This window comes from Panthera tigris, chromosome D1 (assembly GCF_018350195.1).
Source record: "Panthera tigris isolate Pti1 chromosome D1, P.tigris_Pti1_mat1.1, whole genome shotgun sequence".
In the NCBI taxonomy this organism is placed as follows: Eukaryota; Metazoa; Chordata; class Mammalia; order Carnivora; family Felidae; genus Panthera; species Panthera tigris.
In genome coordinates this window covers 48,873,137-48,886,358 of record NC_056669.1, presented here as the reverse complement: position 1 = coordinate 48,886,358, position 13,222 = coordinate 48,873,137, and the positions used below count along the sequence as shown (strand labels likewise).

At 40.1% G+C, this 13,222-nt stretch overlaps 1 protein-coding gene across 1 annotated transcript in view; it reads left to right on the top strand.

The window, feature by feature from the left end:
- Positions 1-6,331: 6,331 nt before the first annotated feature.
- The window catches only part of ANKRD42 (ankyrin repeat domain 42), a gene marked incomplete at its 5' end in the record, with an annotated part of 72,578 nt that continues 65,687 nt past the window's right edge, over positions 6,332-13,222 (top strand). Inside the window, 2 exons of the mRNA XM_042959604.1 lie at positions 6,332-7,361; positions 10,649-10,812. Coding sequence (XP_042815538.1) covers positions 6,332-7,361; positions 10,649-10,812 — 1,194 coding nt within the window. The remainder of the gene's footprint in view (positions 7,362-10,648; positions 10,813-13,222) is intronic.

Below are 13,222 nucleotides of genomic sequence, written 5' to 3'. Positions count from 1 at the left end.
AACACCAGTAGCAATGGGTTGTGTGAGAGGTAACACAATAGTAAGAGCTACTCTTATGAAATTTAACTAGAGATTTAATTGTAGTTAGAATGAGGCAAAAAAGAGATGTTAACATGTATATTAAAAGGAGTTCATTGGAGAGACATGTTGAAGACAGATGATTGACCAATCTCAGAGTTGGAAAGAGATTATCAACAGCACAAAAGGAACTAGCTTTGGAGTGGCAGATGGACAATACTTTATGAGATGATTACAGGTATTTACAGTTGGAATTGAAAATTTAGTTCCTAGTTTTTGACACAGGAGGCTGGATGTTGGATAGTGATTTAGGTGTGTGGCCCTGAAATTTCACTGCATTAGAATCAGTGAATATTAAGAACAGATTGTTTATCTCTGGAGGGTCTCATTTAGTAGATTCTCATTCATTCAGGTGCCTCTACCATTTAAGAAGCTCCATAGTTATACCTGAAAATAATGTCAATTAAATCTTAATTAAAAGAAACACCATAGTTGATTTTTAATGAACAGCTAGATCTGATAACTTACCTAGAAAGAAGCAACACTGAATTATAGGCCCCCAAAATGGAAAAGTAAGTCAACACATACCCCTGGGAACTAGAACTAGTAAGTAATCTACAATATGAAGTGTAGCAAGGAAAGCCAAAGGAAGCCTCAGGGAAGATGGAATATTGTCTTTTAAAGTAATAGTTGAAGTTTGTGAGAATAAAAGGGTTATTTCCTAAAACTTACAAATTTTCTTTCTTTACAATGTTCTGATTTTAACATAATTTGCTTACTTAAAACTTTGAATTTCAATGTTCTGGAAAATACTAAAATACAACCTTATTCAGCTAAAAATAAAATAAGCTTTGGCAAAAAAAAAAAAAAAAAAAAAAAACAAAAAAAAACCTAATTATATAATAAAAATTCTAAGATTTCCATGTAACAGCTTAGCCTAAAATAGAACATTCTAGATTCCAGTTTTGTTTTCCTGGCTGACTTTGTTTTTACAAACCATTTAGCAACTATTAAATGCTGTAAGAGGTTTATACAGAATATTCAGAAAAAATGTAAGAAGGCATCTATCTATGTAATCATTCCTGCAAGTGGAAAGATTTAGCAGACTAAAGAGGAATCTGGACGTAGAAATGGAACGTCAGGTTACTGTCAAGGCCTGAACTTCTGTAGAAGTAGGGTTTTCTAATCCTATACGGGGTCACTTTGCTGTGCAGGTGGGAAAGAGCAAGAAACCAAGGCACCCATGGAGTGTCTAGTCAGTTTGCAGGTGTGCACCAAAGGGAGAGCAAGGATGCTGGAGAAGCAAGAGCGTGCCTACACAGAAGGGAGAGGATTGCCTGGTGTTGGCTTTACTCCCTCTTCTGGAACTAGATGCAGTTTATCTATGGGGGATTAGGCAGACCCCTCTTTGGAAAACCTGAGAGGTGGAACCATAAGCTTCAACTTCTCTGGAATGCTGAGATGCCCACTTCAGTGTTCTGGAATTTCACTTGAGAAATTTCCTTCAGTCAGTCCCTCACTTACCTTGAAATCCTGTGCATTCTGAGTTTTTACATCTTGACTCCTAAATTTTCCCAATGACTCCTTGCCAAAACAAGTGTTTTTCTTAGTCTCTTAATCTCTCCTGGCCCACATACTCCTTTAAAAGTACTTTCTTCTGCTTTATACAGCAATGCATGTTTTCCTATTCTTTTATACTTTTACTTAGGAAGAACTTTTTTTTAATTAAAAAAATCAAATAACATAAAGTCTCCTTTCACATCTTTCTTGTTCTATAAAGTAACTACTGAATTTATCTTCTGTAGATCCTTTTTTTTGAAAAAAACTAAAATGAGATTGCATGTGCAGTTTGCCTTTTTTTAAATTCAGTGTATCTTTTTCCATGTTGATGTAGATCCTCATTTCTACAACTGTGTAATATTTCATATGAATGCAGCCTAATTCACCCATTCTTTCACTGATATTCAAGTGTCTATTCACAACTATAATGTGTTGCAGCGACTATCCTACTGTAAGTGATTTCTGAGATTTTACAACTGGATAAAGTTACCAAGTATGCAGTGTACATTTAGAATTTTGACAATGCCAAATTGTCCTTCTTGGGTCACACCAATTTAATCTCTCACCAGCAGGGTGTTTTGTTTAGTAAACCTCTTCCAATACTCATTATCCATTTTTTAAGTTTTTACTAGTGATGTGCAAAGAGCATTCTTTCTTGTGCATTTGAGTATCTTTTAACTTGCTTTTTTTCCAAATTGATGTCAACTAATACAACATACAGTAGTTTCAGGTGTACTTGCTCTTATTTTTAATTATGTTTTTTGTGCATTACTTCTAGAGTTATTCTTTTTCAGACTTGATAATAAAGCTGGTCTACCTTTGATCTCAACTGCATGTTAACTTACCTTGTAGCCTTTTATGTTTATACATTTTTTCTCTGTGGTCTTCAGGGTTCATATTGCTTAGGAAGGCCTTTGCAATATGCATAAAACAACCTTTAATTCTTAAATTTTTGTATATGGAAATGAAGAGCCTACATTCCTGTATTTGAAATGCTACCTCTATAATGAACATACACATGGGATTATTTCTGAATTCTAGTTTGTTCCATTAATCGAATTGTCCAGTCCTATTCCAATACCTCCCTGTTCTAAATACTCTAGCCTTGTACTTGTGTATTTGGGTTATTGTATTTTTTTTAAAAAACATTTTGGTTAATCTTGCACATACATTCTTCCAGAGAAACTTTAAAACCATTTTGTTGGGTGCCTGGGTAGCTCAGTCAGTTGAGCATCCTTCAGCTCAGGTCATGATCCATGGTATGTCAGTCATGATCCATGGTATGTCAGGTTCTGCACTGACAGCGCAGAGCCTGCTGGGATTCCTTCTATCCTCTCTCTCTGCCCCTCCCCCGTTTGTGCTTTCACTCAAAATAAATGAACCTTAAAAAACCCCAAAACTTCAGATAATAAAAATCATCTTGTTGATTTCCACTAAAAATTGTTAAGTATTTTTCCTTGGAATGCAAAAAATTTATAATCTGAGGTGAATCTTATCTTTCCATTGCTGAGCCTACTCATGTAGGGGCACAGCATTCTTTCCATTTATTTTGATTTTCTGTAACATACATAAATGAAATTTTATGTTTTGATGTAGGTTTTCCTTTTTTCTTGATAGATTTCTAGAATATTTCACCATTGTTGCTGCTAATGTGAATAGTTCTTTAGAAGTTGATTATCTGGTTTATAAAAAATCTCAATGTTGCTGTGAGAGCTTACCATCTTCCTTCCAATGTTTCATAGTTTTTTAGTTGTTTTAGATTTCCAGGTAAACATTATCATATACCTTAATTTCTTCCTTTCCGATTTCATACCTTACCTTACTACAGTGGATCCCTAATTCTCAGAACAATGTTTAATTGTAGGAATGACAGCAGATAACCTAAACAATGCCATTAAGTGTGCTGTTTATCTTTGGTTGATACCCTTCATCCAGTTAAGCAAGCTTCCTTTTATTACTTAATATGAACTGTATTTTTCTTTAAGAAATCAGTAATTTTCAGTATCAATTAAGATTATATAGTTTTTCTTCTTCAACGTAGGAAATTTTCATTACATGTCTAATGTTGATCATCCTTGACCATAACCCAACTTGGTTATTATGTTATTTTCTAAATGCACTGGTGGCTTCTTAGTTTCCTTAATTTCTTTGCAGGTATATTCCTAAGCGGCACTGAGCTGGGTTTTTTTTTTCAGTATCCTTGTCTAGATTCTGTTACAGTTCTGCTACCTTCGTATCTGGGATATACTACATTCTTCTCTATGCTTTGTTCCTGGTGACTTTTGTCAGGGGTATGTAGAGCATTCTTTTATGCTTCCTTTATTAAGGTTTTCTAACTCTTCAGTCAATTTTTTGAAATCTGTATTTTCCTAGAAAATTATCCAAGTCAATTTTCAAGATTATTAGTATATAAGGCTATGCTAGGGGTGCCTGGGTGGCTTAGTCGGTCAAGCATCTGACTTCAGTTCAGGTCATGATCTCATGGTTAGTGGGTTCGAGCCCCACGTCGAGCTCTGTGCTGACAGCTCATAGCCTGCAGCCTGCTTCAGACTGTATCTCCCTCTCTCTTTCAAAAATGAATAAACATTATAAAAAAAAAAAAAGGCTATGCTAAATTCACTTCTAATTTTGGAGGTCCCTAATATCCATATGTTCCCTTTGTTTCCAAAATTGTTTTCTCCTTTTCTTCTTTAGATTTGCTAAGTGTCTACTCTTTTCAAACAACAGCTATTATTACTAATTTTATTTTCTATTTCATTAATATCTTTTATTTTTAATTCCTTTTATTTTGGGAGATCTTATTTTTTCTGCTTCTTTGCTGTTTCTGTTTTCTTTTCTGATCCTTCCTGCCATGTGCGTATCTTTTAAGGATGTGCTGACCCTCAGTGAGTTTATCCACACAACATAGCAACATATGAAGCCTTTACCATTAGCCTATGTAGCCTATGCAGGCTACAAAGTCTGTATTAATCTGGAGTCAGAGTGGGTTCCAATTCCCCACTTCCTACTTATGAGATCTCGGCCAAATGTGAGCAGTTTCTTCATCTGTAAAACAGAAATAATAATACAGATTAAGTTTGAAACTATTTGCAAATCATTTAGCATAGAAACTTGCTCCTATTAGTAACTCAATAGGTGTTTGGTAAGATAAAACACCTCAGTTGTCCTATTTCTAAAAATAAGGGGATTGGGATGACTAATCCCCAATTCCCTCCCAAGTGCAAAAAAGTTTATTTTCAGTCTATCAGTTCATCCACCAGACAATCAACTGATCAAGCCACCCACGAACCCCCACCACAATTACTAAGCCTTCCACTTGAACTAAGTATTCCAAATGTCAGGAACACCAAGATGAATAATGAAAAAGTCTTTACCTTCCAGAAGCTCAGAGTCCTTGGGGAGTAGGGGTGAAGATCAACTATTAAACAGTAATTATAACGTAACATGGTAAGTGGTTTAATAAAGTCTGTGGAAATTCAGACTTTGAAAAGTATGTGCAGCAAAATCAAAGACCTAGGTTGAAAACCTAATTGAGATACTTAATACTAGCTGTGAACCTTCAGGCAAGTAATGTTGATGCTTTATTTCTCTTTCTGTCTCTATACCGTCCTGGTAGGTTAAGGATTGAATAAGAAAACAAATACAAAGTATAAAGTGCCAGAGTCACATGAACTCAGCAAATAGCAGTTGTTAACATTACTAATATTACAAGAGGCTATGGAAGTTAAAGAAAGCCAATTCACTGTACTTCAAGAGAGGAATGATAGGGTCTGGGGAATATCCCAAATGTGTTTACGGAACAAACCCTGAGGATTGGAAAAAAAAAAAAAAAGAATGAAAGGGCAATTAAGGTGGGTGATGCTCTTAAAGGGCAGAGAATTCTAATTTTTGTGTTCTCTGCTGCTAGCATTAAATCCAACCCACATATTCCTTCTCTGTCTCCGTTTTTTAGTAGGCTCCACGCCCAACGTGGGGCTCGAACTCAAGACCTGGAGATCAAGAGTCCCGTGCTCTACAGACTGAGGTAGCTAGGTGCCCCGTGAACCATGTATTTTCAATAAAGAGTGAATGGAAGAATACCCGTTAAATAATAAGGTTGGAGAAATAAAAGATTTGAGCGAAACTGTTGCAAGTATCATTTTACATTAAAGGGAACCTAGGAGTTAGAGTCAGGAATCATGGAGCAGTCTTTTGACTACTGACCTGTGTTTATACTGGCTCCACAACTTACCTGCTGTTTGGCTTTAGCAAATTACTGAGACCTTGAATCGCCTCACCTACAAAACAGGGCTAACACCTACCTTACACAATTATGCTCAGAATTTAGTACCAAGCAATTATCCAAGAGCCTGGCACTAATAAAGCATTCAATAATGAAAGCGGCTGCAGCTAACTTCTCCTTTGGGTCTTTCTCAGTACCTGTGAAATGACAGGATAAGAACAAATTTCCTCCAATGTTCCAAAAAGCACTGAAAAATTATACTAGGTTTGCCAAGGACGAAGAAAGGCCCCGCCCGGCCCGCGCCACACAGGTCACCTACGCAAACTGCAGTCCTGGAGCCCGCATCTGCGTCGCTGAGCCATGGAAGGCGTGATCGATGCCAGGCCGTTAGAGAGACGGGGCCTAGACAGGCTGCATGTGAGACCCCGCGGAATCTCAGGAACACCAGCCCACACCACCATCCGATTTCTCTAGAGGCGAAGCCTCGAAAAAGGTTGAGGGGAGGCCGGAAGTGACGCAAGGTCGTGAGGAACCGGAAATGACCGCAGCACGCCGGAAGTTTACCCGTTTCCAAGGCAACGGCTCCACCGCAACTACGACCGGTTAGCTGTAGTCGGGACGCTGGAAAGCACCTCGGAGGAGAGGGTAGCAGCTGACGGCGGCCGCCGCCAGAGCGACTCGCGGAGAGTAGCAATCGAAGACGGCGGCCGCCTCACTAGTCATCGCGTTTGGAGGACAAACGGCCGACATGGTCCAAGCGGCGGCCAGTTAAGGGAAAGAGTTAGCGAAGACAGGGGAAGTATCTGTGAAGACGGCGGCCACCTCTATAGGGGCTCTAGAAGAGTACGTGAAGACATCGGCTTCTCCCGCAGTGACTCGAGAAGAGTCAATGAAGACCTTGGCAGTGTCCCTCTGGAGAGAGTTAGGGGAGATGGTGGCCGCTGTTACAACACCTCCTGGGAGACATTAAGGGGAGACCGCGGCTTCAGCAGCAGCGACGTGAATTTAAGTGAAGTCGGTAGCCACCAAACTAGTGACTGTGAGGGACCGGTCCGAGAAGACCGCGGCCTCCGCTTCAGTGATTCTTGGGAGGGGGTCAGAGAAGTCCCCCAAACCAGCGACTCCGGGGAGAGAAGCAGTGACTACCACAGCCGCCGCCTCAGTGACTCTTGGGAGGAAGGGAGTGCCGATGGCGGCCACAGCCTCAGTAATTCCTGGGACGAAGTAAGTGAAGATCGCGGCTACGCGGCCAGCGACTCCTCTGCGGTGAGCGTCAGCATAGACGCCAGCCGCCGCCTCAGTGGATTCTGGGAGGGAGAAAGTATAGACGAGGGTTCCCGCTGCGGGAGCTTCTGGGAGAGAACCAGGGAGGACGGCGGCCCCGGTGCTAGCGACGACGAAGGCGGTAGCCGCTGCAGTGGCTCGTGGGTGACAGCAAGTGAAGATCACCGTAGCAGTAGGGGCCTGGACTCGATTCCTCCCCGAAGTCCGCGGGATCGCACCATGCCGGTGGTGTCAGATTCAGGCCCCTCCACTTCCTCTAGGGAGACTGCAACCCCAAGTGAGTCAGACTACTTCTCTTGCCCGTCTCTGCCTCTCTTCTCACTTCACCCACATCACCGTTGGCCCTTTCTGGTAGTTTCGTTTCTCAGCTGTTACTCCTAATTTCCCTCTGACATATTTTAAGTGGGTCCCAAGGCTGTTCACCTGTTTCTCATCCTCCCTCCAGGTTTCCTCACTTTCTTCCCACCTGCTATATTCCCGAGACTTCCTACCCAGATTGACATCAACGCTTGTTAAATCTTATGGACCCTTGGCTTCTCTGCAGCATTTGATCCTGTGGAGATGACTTTAGATTTACCTAGTTTTCTTCCACTCTACTGACGCTCCCTTTCCCTTTGATGACTTTTCTACCATCCTCTCCTTAAATGCTGTTTTCCCCCCCGTGGATAGTGCCATCACTGATGCTTTTTTTTTTTTTTTTCCTGGTCGTGTACTATGACTTCAACCCCTTTGAAATCTTTATTATTCAACCATCCAGTAAATATTTACTGAGGGCTTACTATTTGCTGTATCTTAAGGATATATCAGTGAAGACGACAGACACATTCCTTACATTTTAGGAGGAAAAATAAATGAGCAAATAATGACTAGTGTGATGAATATTATAAAGAAGAGTACAGTGTCCTTGGCTTCAGAATGGGGTGAGGGTAGGTATCAGAAAAAAACTATGTATGAATACTGAGAGACACCTACCACTGAGATCTGCTGCAGACAAATATATACAGCTCCCTCTGGAACTCTTTGGCACCTCAAGATCAACATGAGAAAAATAGGATTTTGTGTCCATATGCCCTCTCCGTCCTTCTTGGAGTTATCCCATTATGCCTTCCTTATTTCACCCACTGTATGCATCCTATTTCCATATTTGTTGAATCTGTCTCCTTTTCTGTTCCTGCTGTTACTCTCAGTTGAGAGCTTCAGCGTCTCTGGTGTGGACCACTGTAGCTTCTTACAAGGTCTTCCTGAGTTTCTAGTCTTACCTTTTTGCTCCCCTTCAGGAATAGGATGGGTGTGTGTGTGTGTGGTTTCTTGACCACATCCTACAATTCATGCTGTCTAGGATGCCTTTCCCTGTCCCCATTTTATCTGGCAAACTCCTGTTAATCCTTGAAGATTCATCTTAGAACTCACCTTCCCCAGAAATCCTTTTCTTTCTCATTTCCTTCTATCCTGGCTGATTTAGAAGTCTTCTGTGCTTCCATAAGTTCTTATGAATATTTGTCATTGTTCTTATTGCATTATTTTATAATTTTTTTGTTTGTATCTCTCTGTGAGTTCTTTGAGGATAGAGACCATGTTGCCTTCATCTTTTTATCTTTATGGTAGAGACCAAATTAATGTTGAGTGGATACATGGGTGGATGAATGAATGAATTGGGATGGAATGTGGTGGGGGAGAAAAGGCTGTAAAGTTAGATGTAGCCAAGTTAGTGGAGGGCGTGCATTGTCATACTGAGGGTTTGGGCTTTGTTCTCTAGACTAGCAGTGGATAACCAGATGCAGTTAGTGGAATAGAGGCATGGAGTGATCAGGATAGTGTCCTTGTACATGATGGATTAGAATGTCCTGTATAAAATGGATTAGAGTAGAACATCATTTGTAGATCTTGTATTGCTAGTTTAAAGGAGAATAATGAAAGTCTGACCTAGGGGATTACGTCATTAAACAATTATTAAGTGGCTTGGTTATTTTTGGTGCCCTCCTTACTCCCTTCCCCATATGCATATTTCTTAATTGTTCTTCAAGATCTTGCTCACATGTTTACTAGTCCCAACGTCTTAATTTCACCTATACTCACTTAGGGCAATACTGTCATTTTTTTTATTTTATTGAATTTATTCAAATACATTTTATTTTTTATTTTTTTTAATGTTTTTATTTATTTTTGAGACAGAGAGAGACAGAGCATGAATGGGGGAGGGGCAGAGAGAGAGGGAGACACAGAATCGGAAGCAGGCTCCAGGCTCTGAGCCATCAGCCCAGAGCCCTACGCGGGGCTCGAACTCACAGACTGCGAGATCGTGACCTGAGCTGAAGTCGGACGCCCAACCGACTGAGCCACCCAGGCGCCCCCAAATACATTTTAAAGTGTTGGTGGAAATAAAATGCATTAAATCCCTGTTCATTTGCCATCATATTATCTTAGTGCCTGGAACGTGCTAGATGCTCAGAAAGGATTTTGAATAAAATGTATAGCATTTTGCTAAGGGGTGGCATGAGATGCAATTCCATCCCTCAAAGAAATTAACATTTGAGTTATTGAGAAAGGACATACACATGGATAAGTAGTAGTACAAGATTGCCTAGATTTTCTACCAGAAATGTCGGTGAGTTCTTTTGAAAACAGTTTGAGGTCAGGAATCATGCCTTTTTGTTTAGGAAATGCTTTGATTAAACTCTGTACTTTTCCTCCCCCAACAGCTGTTCATGCTGAGATATCTGTATTGCTTCTGGCTTACAGTACACATTAAATATTTCACAGTCACAATGCAGTCTTGTGATGTTTGGAACATTAAATTATAAAACATAAGACCCCTAGAGTGTATGAAGTAAAAATTGTGACCTGCCATTCCTTTCTTAGTGTAGTAGTATGAGAAAGATAAGAAAAGTATATTGATAGAATGTATCAGCCTATGTGAGGTGAGGCTCTTGTAAAGTCTTTATCACTGGAGAGTAGGCCTTTGTTACAGAGAATGCACTGGGTATATTTCAGAATGATTACTTTCCCCCTTCCCCTGCCGAAGACATGAAAAGAGTCTTCTTGACTTTTCACAGTGATAACCTGGTGGGATTTACCCTAGTGGGGTAAAATCTATGAAAATGTGGGGGCCTTCTAAGACTGTGGCCTCAAGAGTTTCTCACTCATAGGCTAATACTTTCCCGACATCTAGCAATTTGTCACAGTTACCATTTCAGTGCTTCTAGGAGTTTATGGCTTCAGTGGCTTCTGCTCCAGGTAAGCTGAACTTGTTTGTGCTTCTGTATTTGTGTGTCTCTCCAGACTTGAGGAGGCAGTTGACCTTGAGACCTCAGTTCTCTGATAAATCCAAGAAAAATAATTGATTTTCTATTTGACAGCTTTTTTCCTGTATCTATGCGAGTGACAACTTCAATGCTCTTTATGTGTTAGAGCTGAAATGGAAGTCTGATTAAGATGTTAACCACAAATATCTTTGTAATAAATTATTTGGAAAATCAAAGTGATTTTGTGCTTTCTATTGAATCATTGCTTTAGGCCTTTTTTTTTTTTTTTTTTTGTAATATATTTTAAGCAATTTTTCAATAGGTGCCCAGAAGAAAGTGCATTTTGGTAACATACATGATGCAGTACGGGCTGGAGATGTAAAGCAGCTTTCAGAAATAATAGAACGTGGAGCCAGCATTAATGAAGTTGACATTCTCCATAAGTTTTCCCCTTTACATTGGGCAGCACATTCTGGAAGTTTGGAGGTAAGAAGCTGTATAAATTATTAAACTGAAGTAAGTTTACAGCTGTTAGCAATTTTGAAGATTTAGCAAATAGGACTGAGACTTTATGCTAGGTATTTGAAATATTTTTCTTTTTTCTCTTTTTTTAAAGTTTATTTATTTATTTATTTATTTTTTTTTGAGAGAGATAGAGCGTGAGCCGGGAGGGGCAGAGAGGGAAGGAGAGAGAGAATTCCAAGCAGGCTCCGCACTGTCAGAGCAGAGCCCCAAGGGGGCTCAAACCCACGAACTGTGAGATCACGACCTGGGCTGAGATCAGGAGCTGGATGCTCAACCGACTTAGCTACCCATGCGCCCCAGAAGTATTTTTCTTTTTCAATTCATCGTGATATTTGTTGTTCTGGTTACTGTACCTTTGTAACAAATTATCCCAAAAGTTAGTGGCATAAAATAACCATTGATACTCAGAAGCGAATCAGGAATTTGAATCTCATGGATAGCTCGTCTCTTTTTCATGATGTCTGGGGCTTCAGCTAGAAGATTGAAATACTGAGGCTGAAATCTTCTGAAGGCTTGTTCACGCAGATGTCTGGTGGAAGATGCAAGCTACAGGCTGGCTGCCTTAATTCCTTTCCATGTGAACTTTTATGTGAGGCCTCTCCACCTGGGCTAATTTGTGATTCCTCACAATGTGGTGGCTGAGTTCCAAAGGCAAGCCTGGAGGGTAACTTACAGAGGGTAACATATGAATACCTAATTCTATCAAATCTTAATATTTTTGCTATGGTTGCTTTAGATTTTTAGAAAATAAATGGAACCTCACAGATGTATTTGAAGTCCCTTAGCACCCCTCACGGGTGCCATTCCTCCCCTAACAACTCCAGAAGTAACTATTACCCTGCATTTGGTGTTTGATATTCCCATGTAGGGGCACCTGTGTGGCTCAGTCAGTTGAGCTTCCGACTTTTAATTTGGGCTCAGGTCATAATCCTAGGGTCATGGGATTGAGCCCCATTCACCGTGGAGCCTGCTTGGGCCTGCCCCTCCCTCCCTCCCTCCCTCCCTCCCTCCCTCCCTCCCTCCCTCCCTCTCTCTCTCTCTCTCTCTCTCTCTTTCTCTCTTTCTCTCTTTCTCTCTCTTTCTCTCTCTTTCTCTCTCTCTCTGTCTCTCTCCCTTCCCCTTGCCCCCTCCCTTGCCCTTGGGCATGCTCTCCCTTTCTCTCTCTCTCAAAATAAATTAAAAAAATACTATCTATGTTTTATGTTGTTATTAAATGATTGTATCATTGTTCTTAATAACATTTTATATAAATGACATTATACTATGTTCATCATCCTGCAGCTTTTTGTGTTCAACAATGTATTTTTGAGGCTTAACTATGATGGCATTTATGTACTCCATTTCTTTCAGGCATGTTATAATTATTCTTAGACTAATATCATCCATTTTTCAATGGCTATTTAGTTGGTTTTATTTTTTAGCTAGTACAGGCAGTGCTTACTGAATATTTTTATGCAAAAGTTATTCTCAGGTTGTGTACGAGGCCAACTGCACTTTTTCCTCATGATTAGAAATTATGTGTGGAGAACTTATTTTAATTACCGCATTTCCCTAGCCGGTAGGCTGCAGGAGGTCTGCTATGAAGTGTTTGTTTTTTCTCCCTACCACACAGAGACTGCTTTCTATGAAAATGGCTTCTCTGTGTGATTTCTTGTTTGTTTGGGTTTCTCTGCTTCTCAAAACTGAATCTGGCCTGGAGAATCTCTCTGCCAGTTGTGTGCCCCACTTGAACTGTTGTAAACAAGGACTTTTTGATTTGGCCTATTAGTGGCTTCCTCTCATCTAGGAAGTATGTGCCATGATGGTTCTTTCTCAGTTTGTAGCCCTGGGTGGGTATGTTCTCTGTTTCCTTCCATATCCCTATTGGATCTACACTTTGGCAGCTTTCCCATTTGTTTTATAGCTTCGGATGTTTCTTAGTTTCATCAAGGATAGAGTTTTATTCCTGTTTTTCTTGCCTTTTTTTTTTTTAAATGATTTCAAAGAGAGTGGGGTTTCCTCTCTTTCGTGGTATCCTTTCAGCCTTTCTGATTACTCCCAGTCTTCTTTGGTTAACCTCCTCTGACTACTCTATAAATATAAGTATTTTTTATATTTCTGCTAATAGCCTTTTCTCTCCTACTTTATGTACTCTCTCTAGACAGTCTTTTAGCATTCCTTGGTTTTATCACTACTACATAATTACTGATTTGCTTTCTCTCTTGAACTCTGCTTATGTATCAGGTGCTTGATCAATAACAGCACATACGCATCTGACTGGATCTCTAATTGGTCTGAAACTAAACTAGTACTCTTTTCCCTCCCTTTCTTAGTTTTCCAGGCTAGTGACTTGGCATCATTCTTGCATTGTCTCCATTTTTTCCAGAAGTGA